The sequence below is a fragment of the Anguilla anguilla genome, chromosome 2, assembly GCF_013347855.1.
Source record: "Anguilla anguilla isolate fAngAng1 chromosome 2, fAngAng1.pri, whole genome shotgun sequence".
Classification (NCBI taxonomy): domain Eukaryota; kingdom Metazoa; phylum Chordata; class Actinopteri; order Anguilliformes; family Anguillidae; genus Anguilla; species Anguilla anguilla.
Window position 1 is genome coordinate 51,342,652 of NC_049202.1, and position 13,350 is coordinate 51,356,001.

General features: G+C 39.5%; 1 protein-coding gene across 1 annotated transcript in view; it reads left to right on the plus strand.

Moving 5' to 3' along the window:
* Window positions 1-1,373: 1,373 nt before the first annotated feature.
* The window catches only part of cpped1 (calcineurin-like phosphoesterase domain containing 1), a 40,801-nt gene continuing 28,824 nt past the window's right edge, over window positions 1,374-13,350 (plus strand). Inside the window, exons 1-2 of the mRNA XM_035405206.1 lie at window positions 1,374-1,564; window positions 7,373-7,591. Coding sequence (XP_035261097.1) covers window positions 1,501-1,564; window positions 7,373-7,591 — 283 coding nt within the window. The 5' untranslated portion in view covers window positions 1,374-1,500. The remainder of the gene's footprint in view (window positions 1,565-7,372; window positions 7,592-13,350) is intronic.

Here is a 13,350-nt window from a genome sequence, read left to right on the forward strand (position 1 = left end):
GTATTAATGTAGTTGTCTTCTTTGGTAGAATGTCCTTTCTTGTCAGCCTTTGCCATTAGATAATTTAAGTATGAACTATCACTTTATTTTGATGTTGTTATGCTCACACTTTTTGTATTCGCTAACCTTTCTTTGTATTTTCTTTATCTGTAACCTTCAGCAGTTGAGTATGCTTTCTCTCCCACAAATATTCATTCCTTGCAAAACACATTGTACTGTTCTAACATTGTCATCTGTATATAGGCTATGTTACAGATTTCTCACCATGTCAGTGTGCTCTATTTCACATCATTATTTATTTACTGTGTTGATTGGTTCAATGGGACCTTTAGTATGCTATATCAGCGGTGCTCCTCCCATTTATGCATTGATGCCTGATGAAGGTCTGACGAAATGTTGTGTTGTTAACTCAATAAATTCTTTGGAGCTTTTAATTTTGGTGTGTGTTTTTTTTCTTTTTGAAGTTTATGTTTTGGGTGGCATGGTGGTGCAGTGGGTAGCACTGACGCCTCACAGCAAGAAGGTCCTGGGTTCAATTCTGGCCTGGGCCTTTCTGTGTGGATACTCCAGTTACTCTGGATTACTCCGGTTTCCTCCCACCATCCAAAGACATGCCGGTAGGCTAATTGGAGACTCTACATTGCCCATAGGTATGAGTGTGTGAATGAATGGTGTGTGTGCCCCGCGATAGATATGATGGCCTCTCCAAGGTGTATTCCTGCCTCTCGCCCAATGCATGCTGGGATAGGCTGCAGCACCCTGTGCGACCCTGCTCAGGATAAGTGGGTATAGATAATGGATTGATGGAAGTTTTTGTTTTGTGCACTCTAATATCCTCAGTGGCCGTGTGTGTGAGCACGCTCAAAAGGGCAGATGTCCATTTACAAAATTTTACATTTAGTTTAATAACAACAGTGTTGTAGTCTGTTGCAATTGAATTACCCTCTAAATGTGTTTAGTTAAGCATGGTTCTTGTGTACATATTGATATTAAAATTATTAATATTCTAAAAGAAAATGGACATTGTTCTTTAGGGGGGCATCTTGCCTGGTTTACGCTAAATGTAAGGTAAGGCAATGTAACACAGGCCTACCTGTAATGGCACTCGTGTAACACCATTGCTCTTTCAGTGAGGCTTAGCTGACCTAAAATAAAATGTAGAGCAGATTCAGCCAGGTACCGCAATCCCCACAATAGTCCAATTGGACTTTAATCCCCAAGCCTGACTTTGACTGGATTGAGTTCTATGGTGGCGAAGCTATAAGCACAGTTCTTATACAGTTCAGTGATCCCAAGTCTGTGCAACCAGACAGTTTTAGCATCAAAATATCTCTGGCGCAACGACGATGAGCTGCAACAGACCTAAACAATGTACCGCCGATGTAATGGATCAATGAATGAGGAAGGGAAACTCTTCAACTCTGAAACTAGCTACATTGGACTGAGTCATACCATTTGCGAACAGGAAAGAACACATTACTTTTAAAGTCGCAATCAGTCATGGCTGCAGATGAGAACATATTTCTTAGAGCTAAAGATCGGACCTTTACAGGGCTGACGGAAGGTATGTGCACAGTCAACTGCGTACATTGCAGATATGTGGTTTGCATGAGGCTGGAGTCCACGGCGGACTGCAGCAATCAGGTTAGCGAATAGCTAGCAACAGACTAATGTATAACAGCTGTCTGGCTAGGTAGCCTATGTGTAAATGTATACACATCAGGAGCTAGCTAACATACTGGCAAGCTCATACAGAATGTCCATGGGAATAAGCATACAAAATGCAGCTATTCCTAATCGGAAACAAATTTCCATTTCAATATAACAACTGAGTCTTGTGGACGAGTTGGCTAGCGCAACTTCAAACAATAACTCACATAGCTGGTATTTACCTAACGCTTGATAAGAACGTAAAATCAATTCGTTTCATTTAGTGCTAGTGTTTTGCCAAGTTGCTCGGGAAGCAAGAAAAATAAGGCGAACAAGCCCACGTGATCAATAGTTAAACCGCGGAGTTGAAAGTGCTCACCGTGCAGCAATTTATTTGCTTATCGTTACAATTGCTGGGCGCGTTGTTTCACAGAATGACGCTGGCATCTGACTAGCTTGCCAGGACGGGGCGTGCTTTCGTAAGATACTTTTTTCTGCTAAATATATTTTCAAATTGTTCAGCATTTAATATCAAACCAATCTACGTTAGTAATGTATTTTCGTTGTTACACAATACACGGACATTTCCACATTGTTTGCATACATAAACTTTTTTTTTTTAAATCGAAACTTAGTTTCCATTCGCAGCCCAAGAAAGGCAAATTCTACATGTTCTCGTTAATTCACGTGTTGAGTTTTCACTATTCGCTATAACAAAAACTAATTGGTTGTTTGTTTTGTTTATAAACAATTGTCATTTTTGCCTTTTGAATAGCATCACCAGCCTAAATGAAACAGAAATAGAAAGCAAAATTTTGGCTATTGTATTGATGGTTCCCCTTATGCACTTGCTGTAGCCTTAGGTTTATAATTTGCCCTACTTATTTGTTCAAAGTAATAATGAAATCAGTATAACCACTGTAGAACATTTTTACTAAAAGGGCAATAGAGGCATCAGATTTAATTTCACACAGGGCCTTGTTAGACGTCCAGCAATGATGCTCATTTTTGAATAATCCAATCCAAGCCCTCAGATGCCTTTGTTTAGAAGGAATTAAATGGCATATCTGTCTGGTGTTCTAATTCAAATTGATATCAGAAATTTAAATCAAGAGTGATGGGGCAGAGAAATATCAAAGGTCCAGAAAACTGGATTTAAATTGTGGTTATATTCCCCAGAAGCGACAATTGATTGTCTTCTTCATATTTCTTTCAAGTTTTTAACCCAATTATAACCATTAAATTGTAATAAACGCTATTAGATTATTGTGACCTGTTCATCAGACAAGGACAGAGTGGACGTGTATCCTGTGCTCATTAACATTCATGTCCGTAAGACACATCATATGTAAACCATTTCTCATCGCTAGCTAGGTTAGAGCTGGTTAGAGCAGTAACTTCACACTACCAGACTAAATGAAAGAAAGCAACATAAACTAGGCTTTACTAACATTAACTAACCTTACCTTCAAGAAATCTTTGGGAGCCTCCTAGCACCTAGCTCCTGGCTCCTTGAAGGAGCATTCCTCAAAGATTGTACACCTTGATCGATTTTCGGGTCAGTCAAGGACCTCAGAGACAAAGGACAAATACAATAAGCAGTTAGAATGCACCCACGTTGACAATGAGTGAATCCAGACGTCAGTTTCATGTATTTTTTGACCCGTTTGACCTTCCATACTAGGAAAGGAGGCAAGGAAAGGAAGGAAGGAGGTAAAAAAAAAAAGATCATGCAAATGCCATTGAATAGCTATTTGATATAGCCTGAGTGTACCATTCAGGTAAAATGTAGTTACCGTGATTAATTTTACTTTGCGTAAGGCAGCTCTGACTTTTCCACATTGGCGATGGGTACCAAAGCTGGTTTTCTGTTTTGGTTTTGCCATTTAGTACTAAGGTGTGGAGGTAAACCAGACAAAGATTTTTTTAAGAAACTTGCCTATACTTGCATTTGTGTATATTTTGAGTCCTAACAAGCAAATTCACTTGTCCCCAGCAGTGTTTTTTAATTGGTTATATCACCCTTGTGTTCACATTCCTCCACATCAAAGAGGTTTCATTAGTAACAGGTTTCAGCAATGCTAAACAGTCTTCAACTACACCCCATTATAGAAATTTAGATAACAGTATTTGAGCTAAACTGAAACCTAAATATCAGGCAGTATGCTGAATACGTATGGGGCATCTAGCTGCCCAGGTATAAAGGAATGGCCTACTTGCTGTATGGAATCTGCTTATAAAAAGAATATTATATTGCTGACAAATCTGATGGTGGTAATTGGGATGGCAGGTATGCCATCCCGCCAAGTTACGCCTTGGCGGGGGCATGCCCCATACCTATACAGCACCGAGAGTTTGGCACTTTTCAGGGTTCCCCACAGAAATAACCACAACAGCCACAGACACTCAGCCCTTAAAAACATTAAATTCTGTACATTCTGACCCCATTTCAACAGACAGAATTCATAAACAACTTCACATGTCCACACAATAAAGCCCCAAACTAAGGGGATTTTGCGTTTTCTCCTTCTCCTTCTTCTTTTTCTCTTTCTTCTTCTTCTTCTTCTTCTCATTCTTATTTTTCCTGCCGCCTATCCCACTAACAACATGTCTCCCCATTGGACATTTTACCGACACCAGCCAAATCTTCACCTACACGACCCAATCAAAAACTCGCATACACACGCTAAATACCCATGCCTTTTTACTCTGAAACATTTCCAGTTTAAACAGCTAGTCCACCTGTGGCCTAGTGGGCAAGGTTACAGTCTTGGGAACATGGGGTCGCAGGTTCAAGCCCAGCTAGGAACACGTTTCTTTAACCTGCTTTTACCCTCACTAATAATTGTCTACTACTTCTCAATTATTGCTTTTGCACCATATCTACCCGCCGTTCACCGAACGTATACACTGCATTATGACGTACCTTCTGCACGTTCAGTTTTTAACTGGCTACGATATTGCAAAGCCATATGGATTCAACGGGAGCTCTTCTGTGCTTACTGGCCTGTGTTCTTCTTTAAAACCACGGACAGGTTTGCTAATGATATTTCACGCATTGCATAGCTATGTCATGGTGCTGCACTAACAAAGTCACAGACTAGTAAACCTCCGGTTGAAGGATTGAATCCCGCCTCGCCCTCATGCAGATAATTTCCTCTTTTACACTAATGTTTTCTTACGCTTATATTTGCTTTACCAAAACTCACTCAGGGCCACCCATATGCATTTCATGACGGCAAATGTATTCTTTTTATTAAAAACTTACACCAGTTCACCACTGTGCCATTTCGACTAACTACATTTCTTCACTTGGCTACCGTACAAAACCTTCTTATCAGTGAGCGCCACGTTTCTACATTCATGTTACCTCGCTCTGTTCTCTATCTAGCCACATACAAACAATTACTACGTATGTACGTTCTGCAACTCCCCATTAAAAAATTACATTGAAAATCATGACTCACTCATAATTATAACTACTAGTACTGAACATGAGAAAAGCACATCAGTGCAATAGATTTCACACGTTACTTAACCCTCCGCTTTAACGACTGTTGCTGTATACCGACTGTTATAGCCTATATACTGTTCGATAAGGAAACTAAGCTCGCTCATGGTGACTTCATTTACTTCGCACTATAGTCTGTGATCATGTCAACCTTCACCTACATGCCCATTTTGCTGTGACTTGAAAGTGACTTGAAAGAATTGAGGAAATATTGGGTAGCACTGCTTTGGAATACATCTTGTTTAATTTCGGTGAGGCAAGATAGCCTATATTGTTTGTAGCACCGTAACTTGGCGTAATTTTGATATCAATACTTTTAATGGCAGGCCTGGATTTTGGCAGTCTGAATGAATGAGTTATAGACGGTGTATGTCTTGTATGTGTGAGTAACTTGGCATTTTTGTACGTTGAAAACGTGTTTTTTATGAGATATAACAAAACAAAACAGGTCTCCATTCACTGCTAAGCAAGCTTGCAGTAGGCCATCATCCTCCATTTTATGAATTTAGTTGGGTACTCCATGATACTGTGTAAATCTGGACTGGTCCTCTTTTTCTAGTGAATAGTAAGCGGATAGTTTAAACATATATGAGGTGCCCGATCTTATGTGAAATGAAAGAACCATTTTTTTTTCTCTGATTACCATCCAAGCAGAAAGAGTTCTCTACAGAGAAGATAATTACAGAGTCAAGAACTTGTTAGGGAATTCCCAGTTGTGGGTATCTCTTTATTTTTTTTCCTTTTTTTCAAAGATTCTGTGCGAGAGTGGAAAATTACCATAAACCCTCTGGAATGGGAAGCACTGCCCGCATGTCAAACATTTTAGAGGCAGTTGAGCAGAAAGCTCTGGGGACTAAAGCCCGTTCACACATGCATCTTAACCCGTAAATGTTCTGGCAATTTTTCATGTTAACTTCATGTGTGAACAGGTGCTGTAGTCAATTTTCTCATGTTCCTCCAATTTGTTGAGTCAGGACCTAGTAAGTTTGTACGGAAATCTTTCACCGTGGCTCTAGTGTGAACAAAAGCAGCAACAGTCCCGGATAATACAGCCAAAATGGGACAGCATTCTTATGTAAGGCCTTTCATTTCTGGCACAATTTCTTTAATAGTCTAAATACTTTATTGAATCTGCCCTCTCAACAGTTCTTGCACAACTATGTGACATTACAGATAGTAGATATTGGAGCTGCATTGTGTGATTTTTTGAAGGAAACTTTTAATTTAGGAATGCAATATAAGTGTCACTGTCCTTGTGTGACGTGGCACGATTACATAATTGCCATCATTGCCTAGGCTACTTCTCTCTGGTGAACATCTGTGTTAGGCTCCTCCTGTTTTAAGTTTCTTTTTACACAATGGCTAGCACCACATATGGCAGATATAGCTAGCTATTTAACTTTGTTAACTGAATTATGTTTGTTGCACTTTTCTGTGATTTTTAGCTGAAAAACAATGCTTCCATTGTTTATCTAACATTTACTGTTTGGGCTAACTGAGCTACAGTATATTGGCTATTGGAATCTGCGTGAAGGGGTTAAAAGGTCAACACATGAAAATTTGACGAAACAAGATATTGCCCATAGCAGGCTGTGCAGGGGGAGCAGGCTGTGTAGTTACACTGGCAATGTTCCATGTCCCAGTGAACAAAGGCCATAATGTAGATGTCTAGAGGGGTGGAAATCTAGGTTGAGAGAAGTTTTGACATAAATGGAATCGATTAACCGTAATACAGCGCAGGCTTTATCCAGACAGTCCGCTATAAAACTTTAACTTTTCAATTGAATATAGCTGGGGTTTCTCCTGAACACTTAGAAGGCATTTCACTGACTTTTCACCACAAAAATGTTCACTGGGGTGTGAAAGGGGCTAAAGTGAGGGGAGTCCCAGTGCACTGCCCCAGGATGCAGTTGAGGAGATGTGCACTGTTTTTCTTAATGAAATGAAAAACACTCATTAGCTAGTAGCAAGGGGAATACACTTGAGTGGGTCTGTCATATGATCCCTGTTAAAGTTTTGCATGTCATCTTCTTTATTGTTAAGTAATTTCATTTCAAAAGTCCCATGTAATCTAAGATTATGTAAAGCATTGCATGGTATTGCTTCAGCATTCATTGATGGAACATGAATAATTCACATTAGTTGTTTGCAGGAAGCTTGTCAGTCATGATGGTGGAAAGACGTGTTCTCTCCTCATTCCCCTTCCCATAGAAGAGCAAGGAGAGTGGAGCGGGCCGTTCTACTTCATCCAGGCGGCAGACCCTCAGCTAGGCCTGATGAAGGCATGGAAAGAGGGAAACTGTGACAGTCCAGGCGAAGAGTGGGCGGAGGAGGTCCGCCTGACCAAACAGGCAGTGCAGGCGGTCAACAAACTGAGCCCCAAGCCTCGTTTCATGGTGCTGTGTGGGGACCTGATTCATGCCATGCCAGGTAAGCTGGACAAGGGCTTTCTTTGTTCCTTTCATGGCTCATTGTTCCTATTTTTTAGGCCTTGTACTGGAGTTATAACCTCAGCGGTTATATTCCTTTTCTATTTTATATTTTAGGGCATTCATTTTTTGTTCATAAAATCCAATGAATTTAGGAGATAAAAGTTTCAAGTTTTTTTTCCTGTTTGTTTTATTTACCTGACATTTTAAGAAAAGCTGTCATTAGCTGTTTGTATAACAGGCAAATTAATCCCTTCTGTGGAGTGTCAATACTTGTTGCAGCACTTATTGCTAATGTGATGAAGGAATTTTAATGGTGCACTTGGGTGATTTTTCAAAACCGACAATGAAAGATGGCTGCCATTGCCGTGGTCACTAAAATTTACATTTTACATTGTGCCCCAGGGAAGAAGGGTGCAGCGGATCCAGAAAGGGTCAAAATGCAGTTGTTCCGATGCTTACAGTAATTGTAGTTGGCAGTTTAAGTGTTTGATTTTTTTTAGGAATTAGTAAATTATTTGTAAGTAATTATTCATTACATTAATATTTTGTTACCATCATTCTTCTATTTAGTATGTACAGTAATAGTGATATTGTTACTTTATTCAGTGTGTTCAGATATTTTCCACCAGTTTTTTAAATACCTTGTCATAAAAGAGATTGAAACATTGAAACACTCCATAACATGATTTTTTTTCCTCTGGTATTTTCATGTTCTGCCTGTACCACCACCTCAGAGCCAAAAATCTCACTAGAGTAGTCTGACTATTCTGCTCACACTCCACTCTCCAGTTCATTGCTCCTTTCTTAATCCCCTCCTGACTTCTGCCCATATCAGCACATATAAGCACATTCTGTAGCCTTGAGTGCTTGTAACTGTGAATTTGACCAGTCTTTTATCAAATATCACTTGAGTGTCAGAATAAAATGGTCTCTTATCAGATTATTTTCTCATGTATCAAAGACTTAAAGAGTTTTGTTAAGCAAATAGGCAGTTAGATTTTCTAGAGTGAGAAGGCTTTAAACTGGATGAGTGCAGAAGAAATATCCAGAGTGATCTAACGCTGTGTAGTGCAGTAGGGAGAAACTTATTTATAAAATTTGAGGCGAAAAATAGTAAATGTAGTTGCTGATTCTTGGTTCATATTTGATCTGCAACACCAGCTTGAACGTTTTATCTGAGATTTGTGAGCCTGACTTATCTATTTTGGACACCTTCATTTGCATAGAATACAGACGGAGTACGTTCTATGCAGATACAGGGCCAGTGATGGCACCACATCACTCCCCGTACCGCTATGATGCACCGCGCAGCCTGTCCATAGAAAATGAATAATGCGTGTCGAGTGCTGGATCTGGTGTGAACCCCCCTTTAAGAAAGTAGATGGGTAAAGTAATGAAAGTCTGTAGCCTCATGCATTTCCCTCCAGATGGACATGGGTACAGCATGATTGGAGGAGCAGCAGTCTCATGCCTGTCCAAAGACCCTGTCCAGGCACAAAATCTGGGTGCTGGTAATTACTAGTGGAGGGAAAAGAGCAGTTAGCTGCTGTCTGGTCTCCGTAGGCTTTTTAGTCCTTTATTCCAGTCACTTTTTAAAGAGCTGATTGTGGCATCGCAGTTTCACCTGTGTGATTCAATAATCCAGAGTGGAACACAGGCCTGCTTGTGATCAGTGTTTCCACTGACAGAAACTCAACTTGGCACCGTGAAATGATGATGTTAGTTGTCCCTCCTGATATAACTGCAGCTATAATACACTCCTTGTGAAGACAAAGATGATGTGTATGATGTCATGTATAATGTCCTGCTTGATAATGCTGAGGAGTTCCTGGGTTTATTAAAATGTAAATTCATTAAAACCCTTTTTACAGAGGTCAGCAGATTCAAAGACATGCAGAATGCTTACTAAAAGATATTTCCTGTGCTATTTTAGACAAATTTTCATTTGTCTAAAGAATTCATCACAGTTTAGGCTTGATCAGGATACATCTCATCACGGATGATTGTATGGTTACATTACATTACATTACAGGCATTTGGCAGACGCTCTTATCCAGAGCGACGTACAACAAAGTGTATAACCATAACCAGGAACAAGTATGACGAAACCCCTAGAGAGAAGTACCGGTCCAAGTACAGGGAACAACCGCATAGTTCAACTTGGACCCTGATGGTTAAACTGATTAACACTAACAACGAGAACGGCAACAACGCAATCTATGGAAAAATAAAAATAAATAAAAATACAAGTAGTCGTTAAGACAGGTTAGTGTCCTGGTTAATAAAACCAGGACACTAAAATCCCCAATTCTTAGTAGATCGTATAGTGTTAAGATATAGATATCTCTAAGATCATACCATATTCACGCAATGTTGTATTAAAAATCTTGAGTATAAAATAAGCAAACATGAAGCTGTGTTCTCGCCTTTCATTAGCGGTGAAAAAGCTGTCTGAAAAAAGTATAGCGAGATAATGAAATCAACTGATTAGGCCTGTAGTTGCCTGTAAGTGTCAACTGCTAGTCTGCAACTCTAATATAGTGCAGACTGTATCTAATATGGTGTACTTGTGCGGACAAGAAAGGCAGCCCAAGGAAATGGAAGTGCAGCCAGTTCATCAAAAAATTGAGTTTTTTTCACGAAAGTCCTGATAAGAAGTTTAAATGGAACAAAACATGTTACGAGTTTTATGCTAGCCTATTGATTGATGCAAATGCAAAATAAAATGCATTTCAGTACTTTAATGGCAAGACTGGGAAGGCCAGTCCCAGTTCTGTTAAATGATGTCTGCTTGTCAGCTGATCCAAGGTCCCGACAGGTGCGTAGACTCCAGGGAGACTTCTTTAAAGTAGGGCTCGTGACGGGATTCCAGTCAAGATGACTTGAATGTGCATAGATCTCTACTTGGGCCCTTGCCGCAATGGCGATATTGGAAGAAAAGTCTGAAGATACTCGTCTCACAACAGCTGTGGAAGTAAAAAAAAAATTAGCCTGGTTCATTTTGCGGACGGTGGCAGGCCAACTCTGGAGATTAGACGAGAAGCTGGTTGGGATGCACAGCAAAGTGCGTCATGGTCCTTAAGGGGTGCATCTGATAGAGTTAGACAGTGTCTTTACCATCAGAGCCAAGTTGGCAAAGTTTGCTCAAAAAGTCACTGATGTGACAGAACCCCACGTGCGTTCCCTAGATCCAGATTGATAGATGGTTTTGGGCAGCCGAACATTTGATTGGCTCATTGTATTGAAGCCGTCAATCAAATGCTGATGGATAAACCGTTTACTACCACTTTAATGTCTTATCAAAGGGGGTGTTCCTGCCCAAACTGGTGCATGATTGATCAAGCAGTGAGCTCATTGCAGGGTCATAAGAGGAATGGGACAGGCACTTCATTATGCCTTGGTTGACCAGAAAGGTTAATTGTGAATGTGACTTAATCCCATGGTCAGGAAGTCAGGAAGCCAGAGTCCACAGATATCCATATTTTGACTGTCTGAAACTGTGTGGGAAGCCTAACCCATGAGGCAGTGCAACTCATGTTATTACTCATGTCATTTTGCAGTGTTTCAGAACTGGTAATGCATTTAAACCAAACATTTCACTCCTTTGGAAATTAATTAATTAATGAACAAATAAATACTGGCAGTAAATACATCCTGAAAAAGCAGATGTATATGTTTGCTGATTTAATTAGGTGTTGTTTGGTGTCACATTGCAAATGTTTAGCAGTCGTTAAAATAAAAAAAATGCACGTACCTCTGTGCGAATGTCTTAATTTAGAGATGGACCTGAGCAAGTAATGATCCTACTTAGTCACTGTTTGACAAGTGAAAACTATTTTGAATGTTTACCACCCACATGAAAAAAACACCCTTTCTTAACACATTTCAGGGAACTATGGGACACAGAATAACAATGATAGTAAATTGCACTTGTTCCTCAGATCCCATTTCCAGTGTTGCTATTTGCTATTCTGCCTGGTATTTAACGAGCATTATGCAGTTTTTTAAAAATAGCACACAGAATGCATGCACCAAAATAATATAAATCAGAATAATGCAGATGGAAACATAAAGGCAGATCCTGGGTACCTAACAATGTCATCCCTCAGGTGAGACAGAAAAGGCTACAGTGTGGTGCTGTGTTGATGCACAGTTTTGATCATGTTGTGCTCATGAGTTCTTGTGCATGTTTTATTTTGGCCCATTGTTGGTTATGGAAAGGCAGGTGTCTTATCTGTGTTCCTGTCCCTCTGTCTCTCAGCGCCGCCTGAAAAGGTAAAGAACAGAGGAACGCGTTTGCTTCGTATCAGGAACGACAGCACAAATGAGGGCGTATGTGCAAAAGGCGATTTTGCTAAAAATGCTATTGCACATTAATGTCATAGTCATTTGTTCATGAGACATGACTCTGTAAATGGCTCGTGACATGATGTGTGCATTTTCTGTTCGAAATGCAATATTTTCCAAAAAGAATTATTAAAACTTACATGTATTATGTTTTGCAATTCTATATTTTCTCTTTTATTGAAACATAAAACAGTTTAGCATGGCACCTGATAAATTCAGAGGCTTTTACCATTTTAAAGTGCCAAAATGTCATGTGGTGTAACTGTAGGTGAAAGACAAAAGTGTTATTAAAATTCTTTTTTTATGGTGAATACATGTGTAGAAAGGCTTGTAGAAAGGTTAGTAGGTCTCTCTAAATATTTGATGAATTTACATTTGTAAACCTAGTTTTGCTTAAGGAAAATGAAAATGTTGTAATATTTATTCAGATTTTATTTAGTGTAAATGCTTATTGTACACATTTGAGTTCAAGGTGTGTACGCAAGGAAACTCAATGCAATGTTATCAGAAATTTTAGTTGCACTGGGATGGGAGGTTACTTCGACTTTGATTGGAAACTCACCTTCCAAGTAAATTATTTATATGTGCTTCAGTTCTCCAAACCGTCATCTTGCTGTTTGCAGACCAGATCTCCACTATTGATTTTTAGGAGGTTCTGTAATTATAGAATTAATCATTGCCCAACTTCTCTGAAATATTCCATGTTTGCGTAATAAGGGAACTTTTACATTACATTCATTTAGCAGACGCTTTTATCCAAAGCGACGTACAAAAAGTAGAAACCAGAGTAGCTTGGCTTGAGACCAGTATGACACAGCCCTTTACAGCTGTCAGAGTGTTGTACATGGGAGAGCTTAAGGGGTATTATGGTCTTGAGGCAGGCACGATGTCACATGATTGTAATTTTGCCTTTCTCTGGTTATAGTGGTGTTTGCTTACCATGTGAAATGCACTGCTTTTGTCACATTAATTTAAGTCACTTTGGCTAAAAGTATCTCCCTTAGGAGTTTAATGGTGTCTGTTTTACGTGTATGTATCATTACAGGAAGTAAGATTCAAAATGCATCAGCTGTTGCCACATTTATAACTTTTGCTGTAGTGGGAACATTTTCAGTTAGAAAAACATTCTCAGAGCTTTTTGCATTGTAAGTCACTCTGGAAAAGATATTCTGCTATGTGCCAGTAAATAATGGCTGAAATCTTTTCTTCTTCTTTCTATTACGGATAGTATAAACCATTGATATAAGGCTGTGATGAAGTGGCCATGCAGTACAGACCACATCAGCAAATCTTTTATCTGATTGCCAGTCCTAACCTGATTGCTTGGTAATGAAAAAAATTAAATTCAATGTGATTCCTTGTCTGCTTGAGTTGTCATGTTCACAAGCAGCAGCTTGTCTCAAACAGTTC